Source organism: Oncorhynchus keta, chromosome 22 (genome assembly GCF_023373465.1).
Source record: "Oncorhynchus keta strain PuntledgeMale-10-30-2019 chromosome 22, Oket_V2, whole genome shotgun sequence".
NCBI lineage: Eukaryota > Metazoa > Chordata > Actinopteri > Salmoniformes > Salmonidae > Oncorhynchus > Oncorhynchus keta.
Genome location: NC_068442.1, coordinates 37689246 through 37709296, shown reverse-complemented (window position 1 = coordinate 37709296; position 20051 = coordinate 37689246). Strand labels below are relative to the sequence as shown.

Here is a 20051-nt window from a genome sequence, read left to right as displayed (position 1 = left end):
AAACAGGCTTACAGTTAGGGAAGACATAGGATCCATCAGGGCTGGTATACTGTCCTTATGGAGAGCCACCATAGAAATACAATGACATAGAACCTACACTACATGACCAAAAGTATGTGGACAGCTGCTCGTCAAACATCTCATTCCAAAATCATGAGAATTAATATGGAGTTGGTCCCCCTTTGCTGCTATAACAGCCTATCCTCTTCTGGGAAAGCTTTCCACTAGATGTTGGAACATTGCTGCAGGGACTTGCTTCCATTCAGCCACAAGAGCATTAGTGAGGTCAGGCACGGATGTTGGGCGATTAGTCCCGGCACGCTGTCTGCGTTCCAATTCAACCTAAAGGTGTTTGACGGGGTTGAGGTCAGGGCCCTGTGCAGGCCAGTCAAGTTTTCCACACCGATCTCAACAAAACATTTCTGTATGGACCTCGCTTTGTGCACATGGCATTGTCATGCCGAAACAGGAAAGGGCCTTCCCCAAACAGTTGCCACAAAGTTGGAAGCACATAATCGTCTAGAATGTCATTGTATGCTGTATTGTTAAGATTTCCCTTCAGGGGAACTAATGGACCAAGCCGGAACCATGAAAAACAGCCCCAGGAAATGATTCCTCCTCGCACCCATTCAGCGAGCTTGTGTGGCCAACCACTTTGCGGCTGAGCCGTTGTTGCTCCTAGATGTTTCCATTTCACAATAACAGCACTTACAGTTGACCGGGGAAGCTGTAGCAGCACAGAAATTTGACAAACTGACTTGTTAGAAAGGTCACATCCTATGGTGGTGCCACATTGAAAGTTACTAAGCTCTTCAATAAGGCCATTCTACTGTCAATGTTTCTCTATGGAGAATGCATGGCTGTATGCTTGATTTAATATACCTGTCAGCAACGGGTGTTGCTGAAATAGCCAAATCAATGCATTTGAAAGGGTGTCCACATATACTATATATACACAAACGTATTTATATATGAGGCAGCCAGGGCGAACTCACCTGCTCTAGTTTGAAGATATGCTGGTTGAAGTAATACTGAAGCTGCTCGTTGGCATAGTTGATGCAAAACTGCTCAAAACTGTTGGTCTCAAAGTCCTCAAAGCCAAATATATCTAGGACCCCTATAGACAAACACTGGCACAGACCAAATCATACAGTAGGTCAGTCAGAAATGTAGATAAGTTGTTAATGGCTTCACAATGTCACTTGTATCATACTAGAGCTTTGGCATGGTCTTAAAAAAAAAAAGGTTAATAAATGAATTGATTAACCTGTTACTCCTACCCCCAACTTTTTCGAACATTCTGTTAAAAATCGCGCAACATTTCAGCGCCCTGCTGCTTATGCCAGGAATATAGTATATGCATATGATTAGTATGTGTGGATAGAAAACACTCAGACGTTTATAAAATTGGTTAAATCACGGCTGTGACTATAACAGAACGTGCGTTTCATCGAAAAGCGCAGGAAAATCTGATCACTGAAAATGGAAATATATATCCATCCGCCACTTCAACCCATTGATAAAGGCGAACCACAATAAAATGGGGCTGAGGTTGCAATACCTACAGCTTCCACACGATGTCAACAGTCTTGTCATTTGCCTAGGCTTTGTTTCTTGGTCAAACGAAGAAGAGACAAGCCATTTGTTCAAGCCTCCGACCTGATATTTTGGTTGAGATCTACCCGGACATTATTTCCAGACGGACAGCTAAAGAATATACTTCGCCTCGTGATCAATTTGATCGCTTATTAACGTTTACTAATACCTAAAGTTGCATTACAAAAGTATTTTGAAGTGTTTTGTGAAAGTTTATCTTCGACTTTTTTTAATTAAAAAAAATGACGTTACCTTATTTTATAAGACGCTATTTTTTTTCATTTATCACACAGTCTTCATAGATCGATATCTAGGCTATATATGGACCGATTTAATCGAAAAAAAAAGACCCAATAGTGATTATGGGACATCTAGGAGTGCCAACAAAGAAGATGGTCAAAGGTAATGAATATTTTATATTTTATTTGTGCGGTTTGTGTAGCGACGACTATGCTAATTATTTTGTTTACGTCCCCTGCGGGTCTTTTGGGGTGTTACATGCTATCAGATAATAGCTTCTCATGCTTTCGCCGAAAAGCATTTTAAAAATCTGACTAGTTGCCTGGATTCACAACGAGTGTAGCTTTAATTCAATACCCTGCATGTGTATTTTAATGAACGTTTGCGTTTTAACTAGTACTATTAGCATTTAGCGTAGCGCATTTGCATTTCCAGATGTCTAGATGGGACGCCTGCGTGTCCGGTAGGAGCAAGAGGTTAATAAGATTTTTTTTTACTTCAAGTTATTTGTGGGGCATTAGGAATTGCCGACATGTCTGTCCCGGACTAAACATTGGAGAGGGGAAACTCTCAGCTGCATTCCTATGTGCATGCATGTGTGTGTGTTATCGCTCTCTTACCGGGACAGATTCCTCCATGTCTTTCTTGTTGAGCAGTGCGTGATTGATGCGCAGGACAATCCAGTCAAACAGGGCACTGTACAGAGACTTGGCCATGGAGTCTCTCGCTGTGATGGCCTGAGAGACAGACAAAGAGACAGAGAGCAAGAGAGATTAGGAGCGAATGGGAAGACAGGAAGAAGGGAGAAGAGAGAGAAGACCGACAGACCGACCGACCGATGGACAGAGAAGACCAACCGCCCGACGGACCAGACAGCCGGCGAAGACCGCCGGACCAGACAGCCGGCGAAGACCGCCGGACCAGACAGCCGGCGAAGACCGCCGGACCAGACAGCCGGCGAAGACCGCCGGACCAGACAGCCGGCGAAGACCGCCGGACCAGACAGCCGGCGAAGACCGCCGGAGAAGACAGGCCGACCGCCGGAGAAGACAGGCCGACCGCCGGAGAAGACAGGCCGACCGCCGGAGAAGACAGGCCGACCGCCGGAGAAGACAGGCCGACCGCCGGAGAAGACAGGCCGACCGCCGGAGAAGACAGGCCGACCGCCGGAGAAGACAGGCCGACCGCCGGAGAAGACAGGCCGACCGCCGGAGAAGACAGGCCGACCGCCGGAGAAGACAGGCCGACCGCCGGAGAAGACAGGCCGACCGCCGGAGAAGACGGACGGACAGACGGACAAGAAGGACGGACAAGACGGATAAGACGGACAGACGGACAAGACAGCCGGCGAAGACCGCCACGGAGACAGACGGACGGAAAGACGGAGAAGACAGGCGGACCAGACAGCCGGCGAAGACAGCCGAACCGCCACGGAGACAGACGGACGGAAAGACTGAGAAGACAGGCCGACCGCCGGAGAAGACAGGCCGACCGCCGGACAAGACGGACGGACAAGACGGAGGGACAAGACGGAGGGACAAGACGGAGGGACAAGACGGAGAAGGCGGACGGACAAGACAGACGGACGGACAAGACGGAGGGACAAGACGGAGGGACAAGACGGAGAAGGCGGACGGACAAGACAGACGGACGGACAAGACCGACGGACGGACGGACAAGACCGACGGACGGACAAGACCGACGGACGGACGGACAAGACCGACGGACGGACGGACAAGACCGACGGACGGACGGACAAGACCGACGGACGGACAAGACCGACGGACGGACGGACAAGACCGACGGACGGACGGACAAGACCGACGGACGGACGGACAAGACCGACGGACGGACGGACAACACCGACGGACGGACGGACAACACCGACGGACGGACGGACAACACCGACGGACGGACGGACAACACCGACGGACGGACGGACAACACCGACGGACGGACGGACAACACCGACGGAGAAGACCGACGGAGAAGACCGAAGGAGAAGACTAACACAGGGAAATAGAAAAGACCAATACGTGACACACAACTAGCCGGGGGAATAAACCCATCAAGATAATGATAGGCCTTAAAGACCGGTGGTTGGTTGCCTACCTCACTGTGGCTGTAGGGCAGAATCAGCTTGTCATTGACTGTCACCGTTTTCCTCTTTGTCAGCGCCTCCACCAGCAACTCCTCTTTCACCTGGGAGGTCACACACAATTCTCAAGACTTGCAACATTATCGGGGACGGACAAAATAAACATGGATTTAGTGGAGAGTAGGCTTCCTGTATAATCATTAGGGAAGAATCATCTTCACTGGACAATAATATAATATATTCACTGTTTGGGATGTTAGTCATGATGAAACCTATACCAAGCCACATGTTTAGGTTATTACAATGCTTTCAACCTCAAATAACCTAATTAGATCACTAATACTCCTAGGCCTGTTTTTCTCACTGTTTCAGAGTAGGAGTGCTGATCTAGGATCACTTTTTCCTTTTCGATCATAATGAATAACACAGGGGGACCGGATCGTAGATCAGCATTCCTACCCTCACTGAGATGCTTTGTGAATGCAGGCCCTGATTCAGCTCATCATAAAGACCTTCATTAGCTTAATCAGAAGTGTTAGTACATGGTCGGGACAAAAGGAATTGGTCCCTCCAGGACCCAGAGTAAAGACTAATGGTTGATTGGGGTGTAGACTACAACAGCAGACCAGACATTATTACCTTGAGCAGGTCTGAGAGGGTAGCCAGGACCTCCGGGGGTCCCACGTCCAGCCCCTCGTCTCGGCCTGTAGATTTCCTCCTGTACGTCACGTTGCCCAGGTACAAGATGGCCGACAGCACAGAGAAGATCCTACAGTGGATAGACAAGGGATACAATCATCATACCATATAATCAAATTGAATAGAACAGACATTCTTTTTCATTGTTTCATATCACTGCCAACTACTGTGACTACTGCCCCAGAGGAAAAGGTTTAATGGGAGTGCTTGCAGAGGATCCAAGTAATACAAACTGACTACAGTATGCAAATATATGTATGACCTACTGTATTTGACAAACGTATAGGCAGCCATTTAAGGGACCGAATGGTGTGTAAGGGATAGACGTTAACTCAGTGGTGTAGATTCACGGCCCATGACCAGGGCATGTCCACTCACTGTTTCTTAGTAGCAGACAGGAATCCGACCATCTCCATGGCCTGCTGAAGCCTCTCAAAGTCATGGCACAGGTCTTCCTCATCTTCTATCTTAAAATATTGCTGCAGATAGATAGGTAGATATGTGCACTGCATGTTAATGAACCTATGGGCAGAGAACAGAGCATATGCAGGCCATTCACTGCATGACAATGACTCTGCATACCAGGTTTACTAGCACTGAATCCGACGGGGAATGTTACCTTGAGCCAGTTCAAATACAGAGATTATTAAGACACACACACAACCCATGAATAGAATGAGAGTCAGGGTACAAGGGAATGTACACTAAATGAATGTAGCCAAGGGCATCTGCTAAAAGAAGATAATGAAGCTAATGTACACAAGCAAACACAGCAAAATATCTGTCAAGGGCACCTAAGGGACTAGCTAATAGGGATGTGGTTCTTTCTTGCAGGGGGAATGTACAGTAAGTGTGTGTGTGTACAGTACCTGCTTGAGGTAGAGGTAATCTTCAGGCTGCAGCAGTTTGAACTCCTTGCGCTCCTCCTCTGACGCTCCCACCAGCAGATAGTAAAACACATGGTAGTTCCTAAAGGGACACAGAACAATGTAACAGTGTGTTTGGTTAGTGGATATAGTGTGATTTTTGCATTTGTTATTTGTTTGCTTTTGTTATAAGCTTATGTATTTTTAGCTGGCAAGAATAAATCATACATTCATTTATAAGGCAATTTTTGGTTTTAAATGTTGGAATACAGACCATCAAAAGTCAACACTGTGGCAGTATTAGTTACCCTGACCCGGGCCAGTTTAGTAATGAGCGTGAATGCTGCTGTCAGTTTTTAGTCTTGTTATCAGACGGCCGGCCAGCTTGCATTGTTGCAAAACCACACAGGCGTGAGTTTATGTTTACTTCTGAGAATCTCACTGACATCACAGGGAGACAATGAAAACAGAAGCTAATTTCAACAGACAAGTTGGTATACGAGTAACAACAGGACTAATCCATTATCATATAATAATAGAACTCTGACACATACCTAGTAAGTAATAACATGAAGAATAGGGTTAATGATATGTACAGGCTATGACAACCCCACCCAGGGCATTTGAAGTAGAAACAGTAGGACTACAGTGCTTATAAATAAATGATCAATTAAATATGTATTCATCAAAAAAATAAGTATCATCTCCCATATTGATCACAACTCTTTGGTGCATATTCAGGCTAGGTAAAAAGTTAGCTCTGAGAGTCACTCTTGGAAATAGTTTCTTTCTGAAAATCAAAAGGCACCAGGGGGAAGCTCGCTGTAGAAACAGAGGGCCTCCACAGGTCATTGAGGGTCAAAGGTAACCCCTGCTGTTGCCCTTTACCTCTCATTATTCTCTCTGGAGACCAGACGAGACTTCTCCAGGAGATACTTCTCCACGATGGCGCTGAGAGAGAGGAGAGAGGAGAGAGGAGAGAGGAGAGAGGAGAGAGAGAGAGAGAGAACATAAATCAAGTGACACTGAAGTTAGTTTGGTCCTTTCACTTGGCTGTGAAGTGTGTCTTGTGTGTCTCGCTTGTGTGTGCGTGCGTGTGTGTGTGTGGTGGTAGTGACCGAGGAGGAGGGGAATCATGAACAGTTGAACTAAGAGTCTAGATATGGACGGCATCAATCTGATGTACACAGTGACATGGTAATGTTACTGTGCAACAACAGCCACTACGATCAACAGTTTAAACAGAGACAATTGCATTTTTACGTAGGCATGTCTGACAAAAACAACATTTAAGCTAATCTTTCATTTTGTTGAAACTAAGAATAGAGGGCCGATGGCTGTGTGTATTTTAACACCGGAAGCTCAGGCAGGGAGGGAGCCCAGTGGCCTTTGCTGAGCATGGAAACTTCACTAGCTGGCCATTTGCGTCTCTATAGAGAGCTGATCTAATAGAAAAATAAGCAGAGCCAGGCGGGGAATACTGGAGTCCATCCACAAGTCACACCCAGAGACACACACAGAGAGACACATTTACAACAACACACATTTGACATTTTAGTCATTTAGCAGACGCCCTGATCCAGAGTGACTTAAAGGAGAAATTAGGGTTAAGTGCCTTGCTCAAGGTCACAGACAGATTTTTCACCTAGTTGGCTCGGGATTCGAACCCGTGACCTTTCGGTTACTGGCCCAATGCTCCTGCCACCCCAGGATAGCTGCCACACAGAGAGACCGATACACAAATAGGAGGAGGATATAACTTTGTCACTAGTCAAGTCTTAAAGGATCCATGCCACAGGTATTCCCATGCTATTCTGTTACATTGAGAAAGCCCATCTCCCATCCCAGTGAGACCCTGTAACCAGCCAGGCAGAGTGTAATGTAGTGAATGAAAACACCCTGCCAGTGCAGTGCTGAGCATGTCCCAGAGCGTAATCTCCTCTATAGAGCGGCCTTGGCTGCTCCACTCTTGGCTGCTGTACAGCAGAATGTCAGCACTGTCCTGCTGTAATCAATGGCTTCTGACTGACTCTGCTACAAGCATAACAAGCTCAACCATCACTAGTACAGCTCAACCACTGAAGTCTCAACAGCAACTTAACAGTTCTTATTCAATTACTTATATAAAACGATGAGTCCCTGTTTTAAGATCTTCTAATCAGGTTGGGAATAACTGTCCCTGTCTGTATAGTAGAGTAAGCTCATGTCGAACAGATGCCAAAGTGTCACTCATAGGGTTGCAAAGGGTCGGAAACTTTCCAGGAAATTTCCCAATTTTTACCTTTATTTAGCTAGGCAAGTCAGTTAAGAACAAATTCTTATTTTCAATGACGGCCTAGGAACAGTGGGTTAACTGCCTGTTCAGGGGCAGAACGACAGATTTGTACCTTGTCAGCTCGGGGGTTTGAACTTGCAACCTTCCGGCTACTAGTCCAACGCTCTAACCACTAGGCTACCCTGCTCTAAAAGCTCTAGAATTTAAGGAATTCTGCTTAAATTCATCAAAAAGGTTAGTTAGCTTATAACAGTGAACCTTTTTTGTGGGATACATGTATAAGGCAATTCTATGTATTGTGGCATATATTGGTTAAACTATCCCATAGTCAATGGAATTGCAACCCTCTGCATGCACAGTGCACTCTTCCATCACATGTACAGCTGATTCTCAAGATCTTGCACACTAATGAGATGCTATTGAGCCCACACTACTACACTGTCTGAGCCAAGGACTAAATGCTTTCTGGTAAGTTTTGATTACATTACTGGGTGGGGTGAATATATTTTTTCTGCAAGTTAGTTTTTGCTACCATGTGGGTTTTTAGCTTGCTTGGGCCTGCTAACTGAGTGTTAATTCACCTGTTTCCATACATGTTTCATTTGAAAACATTTATCTAACAAAGGAGTTGTTTAATCTTACTACTTAACTATTTATCTGTACATGGAATTGTACTTGTTTGTATTTTTTACAAATTTTTTCTTATCTTTACAGGAAAATGCCACAGGCACTATCTGATGTGTGGAGACATTTCACTGCAGCTAATGTAGAAGGAAAAGCTGTGTACATTTGCAAATACTGCCCCAAATCATATGTGAAGAATGCGACAAAGATGCAGAATCATCTGGCCAAGTGCATAAAGTTCCCTCAGAGCTTACAACAAGAAACCTGACAAAAGTCCCAAAAGTCCCCCTCATCATTTTCACCTCGAATAGAGGTAATCGGACACCTTATCGATAGCAACAGCTCATGGTCCTCCTGGAATCAGAAGCTTTTTTGACTCAATGGAGGAACGTAGTCAGAGAAATGCTGATGAATGTCTTGCCCGAACTGTGTATGCAACTGGTTCATCTCTGATGCTCACGGGCAATGTGTATTGGAAGAGATTTCTGAATGTTCTTCGCCCAGCATATACCCCTCCAACCAGAAGTGCTTTATCTACTAATTTGCTGGATGCAGAGTTCAAGTGAAAGTCAAGCAAATCATAGAGAAAGCAGACTGTATTGCAATCATCTCTGATGGGTGGTCGAATGTTCGTGGGCAAGGAATAATTAACTACATCATCTCCACCCCTCAACCAGCATTCTACAATAGCACAGACACAAGGGACAACAGACACACCGGTCTCTTCATTGCGGATGAGCTAAAGGCAGTCATCAATGACCTTGGACCACAGAAGGTATTTGCACTGGTGACAGACAATGCTGTGAACATGAAGGCTGCTTGGTCTAAAGTGGAGGAGTCCTACCCTCACATCACACCCATTGGCTGTGCTGCTCATGTATTGAATCTGCTCCTCAGAGATATCATGCCACTGAAAACAATGGATACACTCTACAAGAGACCCAAGGAAATGATTAGGTATGTGAAGGGTCATCAAGTTATAGCAGCAATCTACCTCACCAAGCAAAGTGAGAAGAATAAGAGCACCACATTGAAGCTGCCCAGCAACACCCGTTGGGGTGGTGCTGTCAATGTTTGACAGTCTCCTGGAGGGAGTCTTTACAAGGAATGGTCATATCACAGTCTCCCGAAATGGACAGCCCCATCAAGAGGATCCTCCTGGAAGATGTATTTTGGGAGAGAGTGGTAAGCAGCATGAAACCGACAGCAGTAGACATTGCGCGGATTGAGGGAGACAATGTCATCCTGTCTGATGTTCAGACTCTCTTTGCAGATGTAAGAGTAGAAATCCGTACTGCCCTGCCCACTTCACTGTTGCTCCAAGCAGAGGAAACTACAGTTCTGAAATACATCAAAAAGCATGAAGACTTCTGCCTGAAGCCCATACACATCGCAGCGTACATGTTGGACCCCAAATATGCTGGCAAGAGCATCCTGTCTGGTGCAGAGATCAACAAGGCCTATGGTGTCATCACTACCTTGGGCCTGGATGAGGGCAAGGTTCGTTCCAGTCTGGTGAAGTACACTTCCAAGCAAAGGCTTTTTGGGATGGAGATGCAATATGGCAGTCGTGCCAACATATCTCGTCAGCCACCTGGTAGAAGGGACTTTGTGGATCTGAGGCTCTTTCCCCGGTTGCCTCCATCATCCTCCAAATCCCACCAACATCAGCTGCCTCAGAGCGCAACTGATCTTTGTTTGGGAACACACACACCAAAGCACCCAACAGGCTGACCAATACAAGGGCTGAACATTTTTTGGACATCTGGGGAAATTTGAGGCTTTTTGAGCCATCCTCAACAAGGTTGGAAAGTGACAGTGAAGATGAGGCGTCAAGAGTCTGATGTTCAAGAGGTGGACATTGAGGAGGTCCAGGGAGAAGACATGGAAGCCTGAGAGGAAGACAACCAAAGCTTTAGTATCTAGACTATAATTTTACAGCTGTATGTTGAAAACATTTTTGGGAGATGTGATGGATCATTGGGGATCATTCAATATTCCCTTTTGTTGTTCAGTGAAATCATCCCATGTGAAGAGTCAACTCATTTAATTAAATTTCAAATCGTAACTAAATAGTTTTTAAAATTTCTATTGGAAGGATTTAATAATGTGCCATTATGTCTACTTATGATAAGGTAAAAGGTTTATGTTTCTGTCTCCAAATTATATGGTAAATATATCCAATGCAAAAAACATCTACATTTAAATGGTATTAATATTCATTTGCATATATTTCCGTTAATTCCCATATATTCCCGTTAATTCCCTAGTCACTCATGTTTCATTTAAGTGATAATGCCCGAGAAGCCAGTGTTTGGAGGATATATTGGCACGGGTGTTCTTTTCAGGCCGGCAAACCGTGCCAATATATCCACCAAACAACTGCTTCGAGGGCATTATCACTTTCATACAACGGGTTACCAACATATCCAAATAATGATTAAAATATTTTATTATTCATAAAAATTATAGGGTTGCTATCCAAGCCGGCTGGTCATTCGTTCTATTGGTTCTGTTGCCAGAGTCGGGTCGTTCAGGCTTTTTGTTCTGTATCTATGGACATCGTTCGCTCCAAATGTTCAATTGCCATACTGGCTGGCCACATTCTTATCCCTTGCTTGCTAGCTAGCCAACTACGACTAACTTAGTCACGTCAAACAGTGCAGACAGAATAACAGTAGATGAATTTGTTTAATCCGTTTTCTAGTGACATTTATTTGGATACATCCATAACAATGTGCTAATGAGGTGCGGTTTCACCTGGCATAGAACATGTGCTCAATCATCAGGACAGTGTTGTTCAGAGGAGCTAGCCAGCAAAACAGCTAACACAATCACTTCAAATGGAATCTGTAAAGACTACAAACTAGCTGCACTTCGTTTCACCGTTTAAAAAAAATTGAGATTTCTTTGTATATATTCATAAAAATTATGCCAGCTCATTCATGATTTCAACTGGCTGAGAGACGCTGCCTGCCTCTCCTGTCCCGACCCTTACATTTTACTATTGGACAGTTGAAGATGGAATTTTAACATTACAATAATGTTGCAGATGTCGGACAGACAGACAGCAAGGTTTATACAAATCTCCGTTGTGGAAAACTAAATGTTTGTCTAAGAGAAAATGTCTAGATGCTTTTTATAGTAGAGATCAAGTTTACAACTTCCCTGCCTGGGCTGATGAGACAGTGGATTGCGCAGTCAGATGGAACAGAGTAAATAGGCATTTTAACATCATAGATTTAGCCGGTGGTAACTTGTGGAATAGACACCGGCTAAAATGCGCTTTTAACCATTCAGCATTCAGGATTAGATCCACCCGTTTAATTATTTGATATTGGCGCTTTGTTAAACTTTACGATAAGCTCTCCCTTCCTCTGTTAGACAGGAAATGACAGGGCATGTGATGCAGGCAGTAACCAGAGAAACTGCAGGCAGTAACCAGAGAGATTGTAGGCAGAGAGGAAGGAGGCTGTGCTATTACGTGGTTAGGGCTTCAGGCCTCAGAGGTATCACAACAGAAACAAACACACTACAGTGCTTCTCACGAGCCTTATATGGTATGATGGAAGTCACCGTGGCTGCGTCGGCAGTCACCGTGGCTGCGTCGGCAGTCACCGTGGCTGCGTCGGCAGTCACCGTGGCTGCGTCGGCAGTCACCGTGGCTGCGTCGGCAGAAACCGTGGCTGCGTCGGCAGAAACCGTGGCTGCGTCTGCAGAAACCGTGGCTGCGTCGGCAGAAACCGTGGCTGCGTCTGCAGAAACCGTGGCTGCGTCTGCAGAAACTGGCTCAGGAACATCCACCAGGGATGGAGTGTGTGTTTACAGGGTAAGTCGGAAAGGAGGTTTGAGTGTTATCACAACACACAGTGTGGGCCAGCAGCCAGTACTCACCCTCTCACCACCCCACTCTCCAGGTAGTTGACCTGGATGAACTTCCCAAAGCGGCTGGAGTTGTTGTTGTGAGCCGTCTTGGCATTCCCAAATGCCTAGTAAAGAGTAGGGGGGAGAGGTTATATTCACTGTGTGAACCATAAAGTGATTATACAGTTAAGAAATAGGAATAAAAACACTTGTGCTAATACTGGAGCTGTTCTCAACAACACCACAGCTACCCCAGTCCAGAAGTTAACACTAGATGAAAACAGCACCCTTCATTCTCTCCCTGCCTCAATCACCCCCTCTCTTTCCCTCATTACTCCCTCCTTTCTACTCTCTTGCAGAAGTCCAGGGGGTGACACTAGGCCAGTGTGATTGATGGGGGAACGGGGGGTTAGGTCCAGGGAACTAGTCTCCCTCAGGCTACAGTCATCCCCAGCCAGGGGCACACACCCAGCCCTGCCACCAGTCTGAATGGATAGTTCGCACACACACACACGCAAAAGGCAGCCACGGGGGAAGTTGACTCTATACATCTTAAATAGGAGCCACATCCTGCGAGGAGCAACAGTTGCAGTCACAATTTGATACATTTGTGGTTGAGCTGATTTAAGGGGAGAGGGGGCTCACAGAGGGTGTCTAAATGAACTTGTTATGGGCAGGGGGTGGTATTTTCACCTCCGGATGAAAAGCGTGCCCAAATTAAACTGCCTGCTACTCAGGCCCATAAGCTAGGATATGCATATAATCAGATTTGGATAGAAAACACTAAAGTTTCCAAAACTGTTAAAATAATGTCTGTGAGTATAACAGAACTGTAATGGCAGGAAAAAACCCTAGGAAAATCCAACCAGGAAATACTATTATTTTGAAAGGCTGTTTTTCCATTGAAAGCCTATCCACCATACAAAGACTCAGGACCCAGTTCACGATCTCTATGGCTTCCTCAACATGTGCCCAGTCTTTAGGCATTGTTTAAGGCTTTTACTCTGAAAAATTAGAGAGTAACACTGCTTTCAATGAGAGGACAGTGGACATTTCCAGACATGAACCAAGCACGTGATCGGGAGCGCGCATTTCTTGTTTACCTTTTCCATTGACAAAGCTTTTTTCAGGTTGAAATATTGATTATTTATGACAAAAACAACCCGAGGATTGATTTCAAACATTGTAGAAACATGTCAAACAATCTTTTATTGTACTTTTTGGATTTTTCATCTTGGTGTTGAGAGTGCGCATTGTGCCTTTGGATTTCTGAACTAAACGCACCAACAAAACGGAGGTATTTGGACATAAAGATGAACTTTATCGAACATTTGTTGTCTGACATGGAGACCTGGGAGTGCCACCAGATAATCTGTATTCGTATGTTTAACACTTGTATCTTTTATCAATGTTTATGATGAGTATTTCTGTTATTTGATGTGGCTCTCTGCACTTTCACCGGATGTTTGTTTGAGAATGCATTTCTGAACATAACACACCAATTGCAAATGAGGTTTTTGGACATAAATATTAACTTTATTGAAGAAAACACACATTTATTGTGTAACATGAAGTCCTGTGAGTGCCATCTGATGAAGATCAAAGGTTAGTGATTAATTTAATCTCCATTTCTGACTTTTGTGAGCCCTAGCCTTGGCTGGAAAATGGCTGTATGGTTTTCTGTGACTAGGTGCTGACCTAACAATCATTTGGTGAGCTTTCCCCGTAAAGCCTATTTGAAATCGGACACTGTGGCTGGATTTACAAGAAGTTGGTGTAAAATACTTGTATGTTTGAGGAATTTTAATTATGGGATTTCTGTTTTGAATTTGGCACCATGCAATTTCACTGGCTGTTGTCGAGCGAGCTTCCCACTTGTACCAGAGAGGTTAAGAATCCTTACACTGTTGACCTATTTCCGCTGTTCCAAGACTGTCTGCCCTGGTATTATTCCCTCTACCTACTGCTCTTTGTGTTCTCAATCGATGAGCAGATTTACACTCACTACAACAACTTACGCTCCAGGATGAGTGCTGCTTGAAGAATTGTAAACTGAATACATTTTTGAGGACTCAGAAAAAAGGTTTAAACTTGATAAAAATAACTTCAAAATGCAAGATAATGTAAGAGTGAGAGACAGGAGTTGACTGAGGAGAAGACTGAAAAGCCTGGCTGAAACATCATAATCAGTGGATGAAATATGTGGTTTAACATGGACCTGTTGTAACATTTAGACTCCTCCTTTCCAGAGCTGGGGCTCACCTCAGGAGAATGTGTACATGCTGGTGTGTGTGTGCGAGTTGTTTACTGAGGGGGTGATAAAATTGACTCTGGGCCAGGATAAATCCTCTTGAACCTACCCATCCCGGATCCGGGAGCGTAATCGTCGCCTGGAACTAATTAGCATAACGCAGCGGACATAAATATCCCTAGAAATTTGTCCTATTCATGAAAATCACAAATGAAATATATTGAGACACAGCTGAGCCTTTTGTTAATCACACTGTCATCTCAGATGTTCAAAATATGCTTTACAGCCAACGCTAGACAAGCATTTGTGTAAGTTTATCATAGCATTATGCCCTGCTGGCATCATTTACCTTTGAAGAACTTCAGATGTTTTCACTCACGAGAGACTCCCAGTTAGATGGCAAATGTTCCTTTTTTCCAAAAAGATTATTTTTGTAGGCGAAATAGCTCAGTTTGGCTGAGAAATCGATCACTACAACGACAAACTTTTTTCCAAATTAGCTCCATAATATCCACAGAAACATGGCAAACGTTGTTTAGAATCCATCCTCAATGTGTTTTTCACATATCTATTCGATAATATATCCACCGGGACAATTGGTTTCTCATTAGAAGCGATTGGAATAATGGCTACCTCAGTACTTTACGCAAGATTTTCTGCGGGAGCCATCATGTGACCACTTGCTCAATGTGGTCCCTTACAGCTATTCTTCAACATAAATGTGTAAAAATACATCACAATGCTGTAGACAAGCGTAGAAAGCGTAAGCTCATTCACAGCCATATAAGGAGTCATTGGCATGCAGCGCTTTCAAAATATGGGGCACTTCCTGATTGGATTTTTATCTGGGTTTCGCCTGTAACATCAGTTCTGTTGCACTCACAGACAATATATTTGCAGTTTTGGAAACGTTAGAGTGTTTTCTATCCAAAGCTGTCAATTATATGCATAATCGAGCATCTTGTCGTGACAAAATATCCTGTTTAAAACGGGAACGTTTTTTATCCAAAAATGAAATACTGCCCCCAGAGTTTCAAGAGGATAAGACACTGTCAGCTGGCATTGACTGCCCAGTGATGTCAAACGGTTCTCCCAGGGTAAAGGCTAGCAAACCCTGGGAACATTCCCCTGCGCTCAGCCTCTCTGCCATGGAGGAAATGCTAAACGTATCACAGGCTCACAGCATCATTCACATTGAAACATAGTGCCCTGCAGGCTTTGTGAGTGGTTGCTAACCATAACCGTTCCTGATTGGTTGCGAGGCACATCAGGTATGAGGAAGTGGCTTAACGTCTTGGCTAACCAAGCAGAGTCTATGGAATTGAGTCTGCATATTGAAATAAAGGCTGTGTGTGTGTGTGTGTGTGTGTGTGTGTGCGTGTGCGTGTGTGTGTACATTTCATCATGACATCTTTGCCCATCTTGACTGGCTCCTTTCTCTAGTGTTCCCTGGCAGCCAACTGTATATTTCCAAGGGCCCAGATCCCCATTCAGTCCCCCAGTGTGCTGCCTCAGACTCTAACCAGTTCTCTTTACTAATCAGAGGCATGCGAATTAGTATTAGTCGACTAGTATTTTTTTTTTAGTTGGGGACCGCCCTAGAATAAATTCCGATTTAGAGCAGGCTGTTCATATAATGCAAAACTTGTCATTTCGCCTGTATTTCTGCCTGCTTGAACATCAAATGCTCAGTTATCCATTAAATGACCCCGGGAATTGATAGAACATCACTCCAAAACAATATAATATTCAAAATGGGTGAATCCTTAAGTTTAATTCGTTGGACAATCAGAGGCAGGATAATGGGGCTAATATAATGTGAGAAACTGACCATTTCTAAAATGATGTTTCATCTGAAGTTCAGATAATCTCAGAAGCCATTGCGTAGTCGATCAGAGATAGATGATTGAAGTTAAGTTCAAGAGGTAAAGTTGAATGCTGTCTAAATGTTAAGATCGGCTAGTCCATACAGCACACTGGAAGTTAAAGAGAGTCACGCTACAACGCCAATGATCTCACCTCATCAAAATGCAACTGAAGCTGAAGAGATCCCTTATAGCTTCAGATCCAGAGAACTCACATTTTACCCATTCAAATTTGGACTGCCTCCAAGAGAAAGGAGCAGATACAACAAAAAGCCAAAATGTAAAGATGAAAAGTAACCTCGTATTGAAGTCATTAGTTGTGTAATGACTGTCCTGTGAGGATCAGATCAGCTTGCCGGGGGTTGACTGTAACCAGGCCCTCTCTCGCCCACAGGGGCTGGTCACCAGTTCACACCCTGCTGTAAATTATAGCAGAAGGTGACTCTTTCGCCCCCTCCAGTATGAACAAAAGGAATATCTTTGTTAACAGTCTTTTCCAGCTCAAACTCTACCACGTTCAAAAGTGAACACTGGAACATTATTTCAAAGGTAAGACTGAATGTGGGGAATGGTCAGTGGGGAGCTATAGAAAACTAATGTCATACTGGTTTCTATTTTGTGATGTCATTAAAAATGGTATAAAGGGAAATACTGTAACTTGGAAACTATATCCTCTTTATCTGTCAAGTTTCCATCCAATACGTTGCGCATATAATATAAAACATGAGAGCATTTAAGACAGGAATGTGATTTTAGGAGTCATAAGAGGTAACTTGCTATCATATACCTTTGCGCAGTAAGTAGCCCCACCCCGAGTGAGGTCAGAGAGCGTGTCAGCCTGATGGAACAGTCCTTGTCAACCAGAGTACATAAAAGGACTAGTTAAGAATGACCATATCAGACCAGAACACTGCCAGGTTGCAGCTGTGTGTGTACTGGTCTGAATCCTGAACCCTGAATATCAACATGAGGTGTCGGCGAGAAGCTCATCTCCCAGACAATCACTGACACGGCTGATTAGCTGTCCTAAGTCAGATATTGAGAAAATCGAATTTAAGTGGTACCATCCTACTACTCTTCAAACCATCCTATCCTAGTACGATTCTCAAATCACCATATTCTCCAACTCTCATTACCGATTGGAACCGTCAACGCGGCTGGCTAACCATTACCCTAGGAGCATCGTCCAGAGTGAAAAGAAGACTGGAAAGGGGGATCCCTTTTTGGACAATCAGAGCCTTCGAAGCATGGCGCTGAAAGGCCAAAGCAACACTCTTCCGAAAGAGATAAACGGCACTCACACATGAATATATTAATGTTTAGTTACTTCAAATGGGCAGCGGATCATGTGCAAAGAAGAGGATTACTGTAATAATAGTTCTGAAATGTATAAACGATGTGTCCCTTTTTCTCTCTCACCCTCTCCATTTTCTATGTTGTTAGTGCGCGAGGGACCGATTTCTCTTGTATCAAGTATGTATGTTATTCTGTTTTTTCATTTAGTTAGCTAGTAAAAAAAATAATTAAACCAATTTGTGTAGAACAGAATCATGAGTGAGACTGGGGTTTTTCCAGATGCAGGAGGTTACGACTGTTCAGAATTATGATAGAAGAGTTAATGATTAGAGGTTGACCGATTATGATTTTTCAACACCGATACCGATTATTGGAGGACCAAAAAAAGGACCAAAAAAAGGTGTGATACCAATTAAATTATTTATATACATACATACATACATACATACACACACACACAGTGGGGCAAAAAAGTATTTAGTCAGCCACCAATTGTGCAAGTTCTCCCACTTAAAAAGATGAGGCCTATAATTTATCATAATTACACTTCAACTATGACAGACAAAATGAGAAAAAAATCCAGAAAATCGCAATGTAGGATTTTAATGAATTTATTTGCAAATTATGGTGGAAAATAAGTATTTGGTCAATAACAAAAGTTTCTCAATACTTTGTTATATACCCTTTGTTGGCAATGACAGAGGTCAAATGTTTTCTATAAGTCTTCACAAGGTTTTCACACACTGTTGCTGGATTTTTGGCCCATTCCTCCATGCAGATCTCCTCTAGAGCAGTGATGTTTTGGGGCTGTTGCTGGAAAACACGGACTTTCAATTCCTTCCAAAGATTTTCTATGGGGTTGAGATCTGGAGACTGGCTAGGCCACTCCAGGACCTTGAAATGCTTCTTACGAAGCCACTCCTTCGTTGCCCGGGCAGTGTGTTTGGGATCATTGTCATGCTGAAAGACCCAGCCACGTTTCATCTTCAATGCCCTTGCTGATGGAAGGAGATTTTCACTCAAAATCTCACGATACATGGCCCCATTCATTCTTCCCTTTATATGGATCAGTCGTCCTGGTCCCTTTGAGAAAAACAGCCCCAAAGCATGATGCTTCCACCCCCATGCTTCACAGTAGGTATGGTGTTCTTTGGATGCAACTCAGCATTCTTTGTCCTCCAAACACGATGAGTTGAGTTTTTACCAAAAAGTTAGATTTTGGTTTCATCTGACCATATGACATTCTCCCAATCTTCTTCTGGATCATCCAAATGCTCTCTAGCAAACTTCAGACTGGCCTGGACATGTACTGTCTTAAGCAGGGGGACACGTCTGGCACTGCAGGATTTGAGTCCCTGGCGGCGTAGTGTGTTACTGATGGTAGGCTTTGTTACTTTGGTCCCAGCTCTCTGCAGGTCATTCACTAGGTCCCCCCGTGTGGTTCTGGGATTTTTGCTCACCGTTCTTCTGATCATTTTGACCCCACGGGGTGAGGTCTTGCGTGGAGCCCCAGATCGAGGGAGATTATCAGTGGTCTTGTATGTCTTCCATTTCCTAATAATTGCTCCCACGGTTGATTTCTTCAAACCAAGCTGCTTACCTATTTCAGATTCAGTCTTCCCAGCCTGGTGCAGGTCTACAATTTTATTTCTGGTTTCCTTTGACAGCTCTTTGGTCTTGGCCATAGTGGAGTTTGGAGTGTGACTGTTTGAAGTTGTGGACAGGTGTCTTTTATACTGATAACAAGTTCAAACAGGTGCCATTAATACAGGTGGAGGACAGAGGAGCCTCTTAAAGAAGCTGTCACAGATCTGCGAGAGCCAGACATCTTGCTTGTTTGTCGGTGACCAAATACTTATTTTCCACCATAATTTGCAAATAAATTCATTATAAATCCTGCAATGACATTTTCTGGACTTTTTTTCTCAATTTGTCTGTCAAAGTTAAAGTGTACCTATGATGAAAATTACAGGCCTCTCATCTTTTTAAGTGGGAGAACTTGCACAATTGGTAGCTGACTAAATACTTTTTTTGCCCCACTGTGTGTGTGTGTGTGTGTGTGTGTGTGTGTGTGTGTGTGTGTGTGTGTGTGTGTGTGTATAATGACTATTACAACAATACTGAAAGAACAATGAACACTTATTTGTACTTAATATAATACAAATAAAATAAATTTAGTCTCAAATAAATAATGAAACATGTTCAATTTGGTTTAAATAATGCAATAACAGAGTGTTGGAGAAGAAAGTAAAAGTGCAATATGTGCCATGTAAAAAGCTAACGTTTAAATGCGTTGCTCAAATCATGAGAACATATTAAAGCTGGTGGTTCCTTTTAAATGAGTCTTCAATATTCCCAGGAAAGAAGTTTTAGGTTA

General features: G+C 43.8%; 1 protein-coding gene across 8 annotated transcripts in view; it reads right to left on the bottom strand.

Annotated features, from left to right (window-relative positions):
* Positions 1-20051, bottom strand: part of LOC118401423 (unconventional myosin-IXb-like) — a 120198-nt gene that overhangs the window by 52333 nt on the left and 47814 nt on the right. For all 8 annotated transcript variants that reach the window (XM_052475144.1, XM_052475143.1, XM_052475145.1 and 5 more), the window contains exons 3-10: positions 12293-12387; positions 6388-6450; positions 5503-5602; positions 5012-5112; positions 4574-4703; positions 3949-4038; positions 2457-2573; positions 996-1130 (exon numbers count right to left, since the gene is read on the bottom strand). In XM_052475144.1, coding sequence (XP_052331104.1) covers positions 996-1130; positions 2457-2573; positions 3949-4038; positions 4574-4703; positions 5012-5112; positions 5503-5602; positions 6388-6450; positions 12293-12387 — 831 coding nt within the window. The remainder of the gene's footprint in view (positions 1-995; positions 1131-2456; positions 2574-3948; positions 4039-4573; positions 4704-5011; positions 5113-5502; positions 5603-6387; positions 6451-12292; positions 12388-20051) is intronic.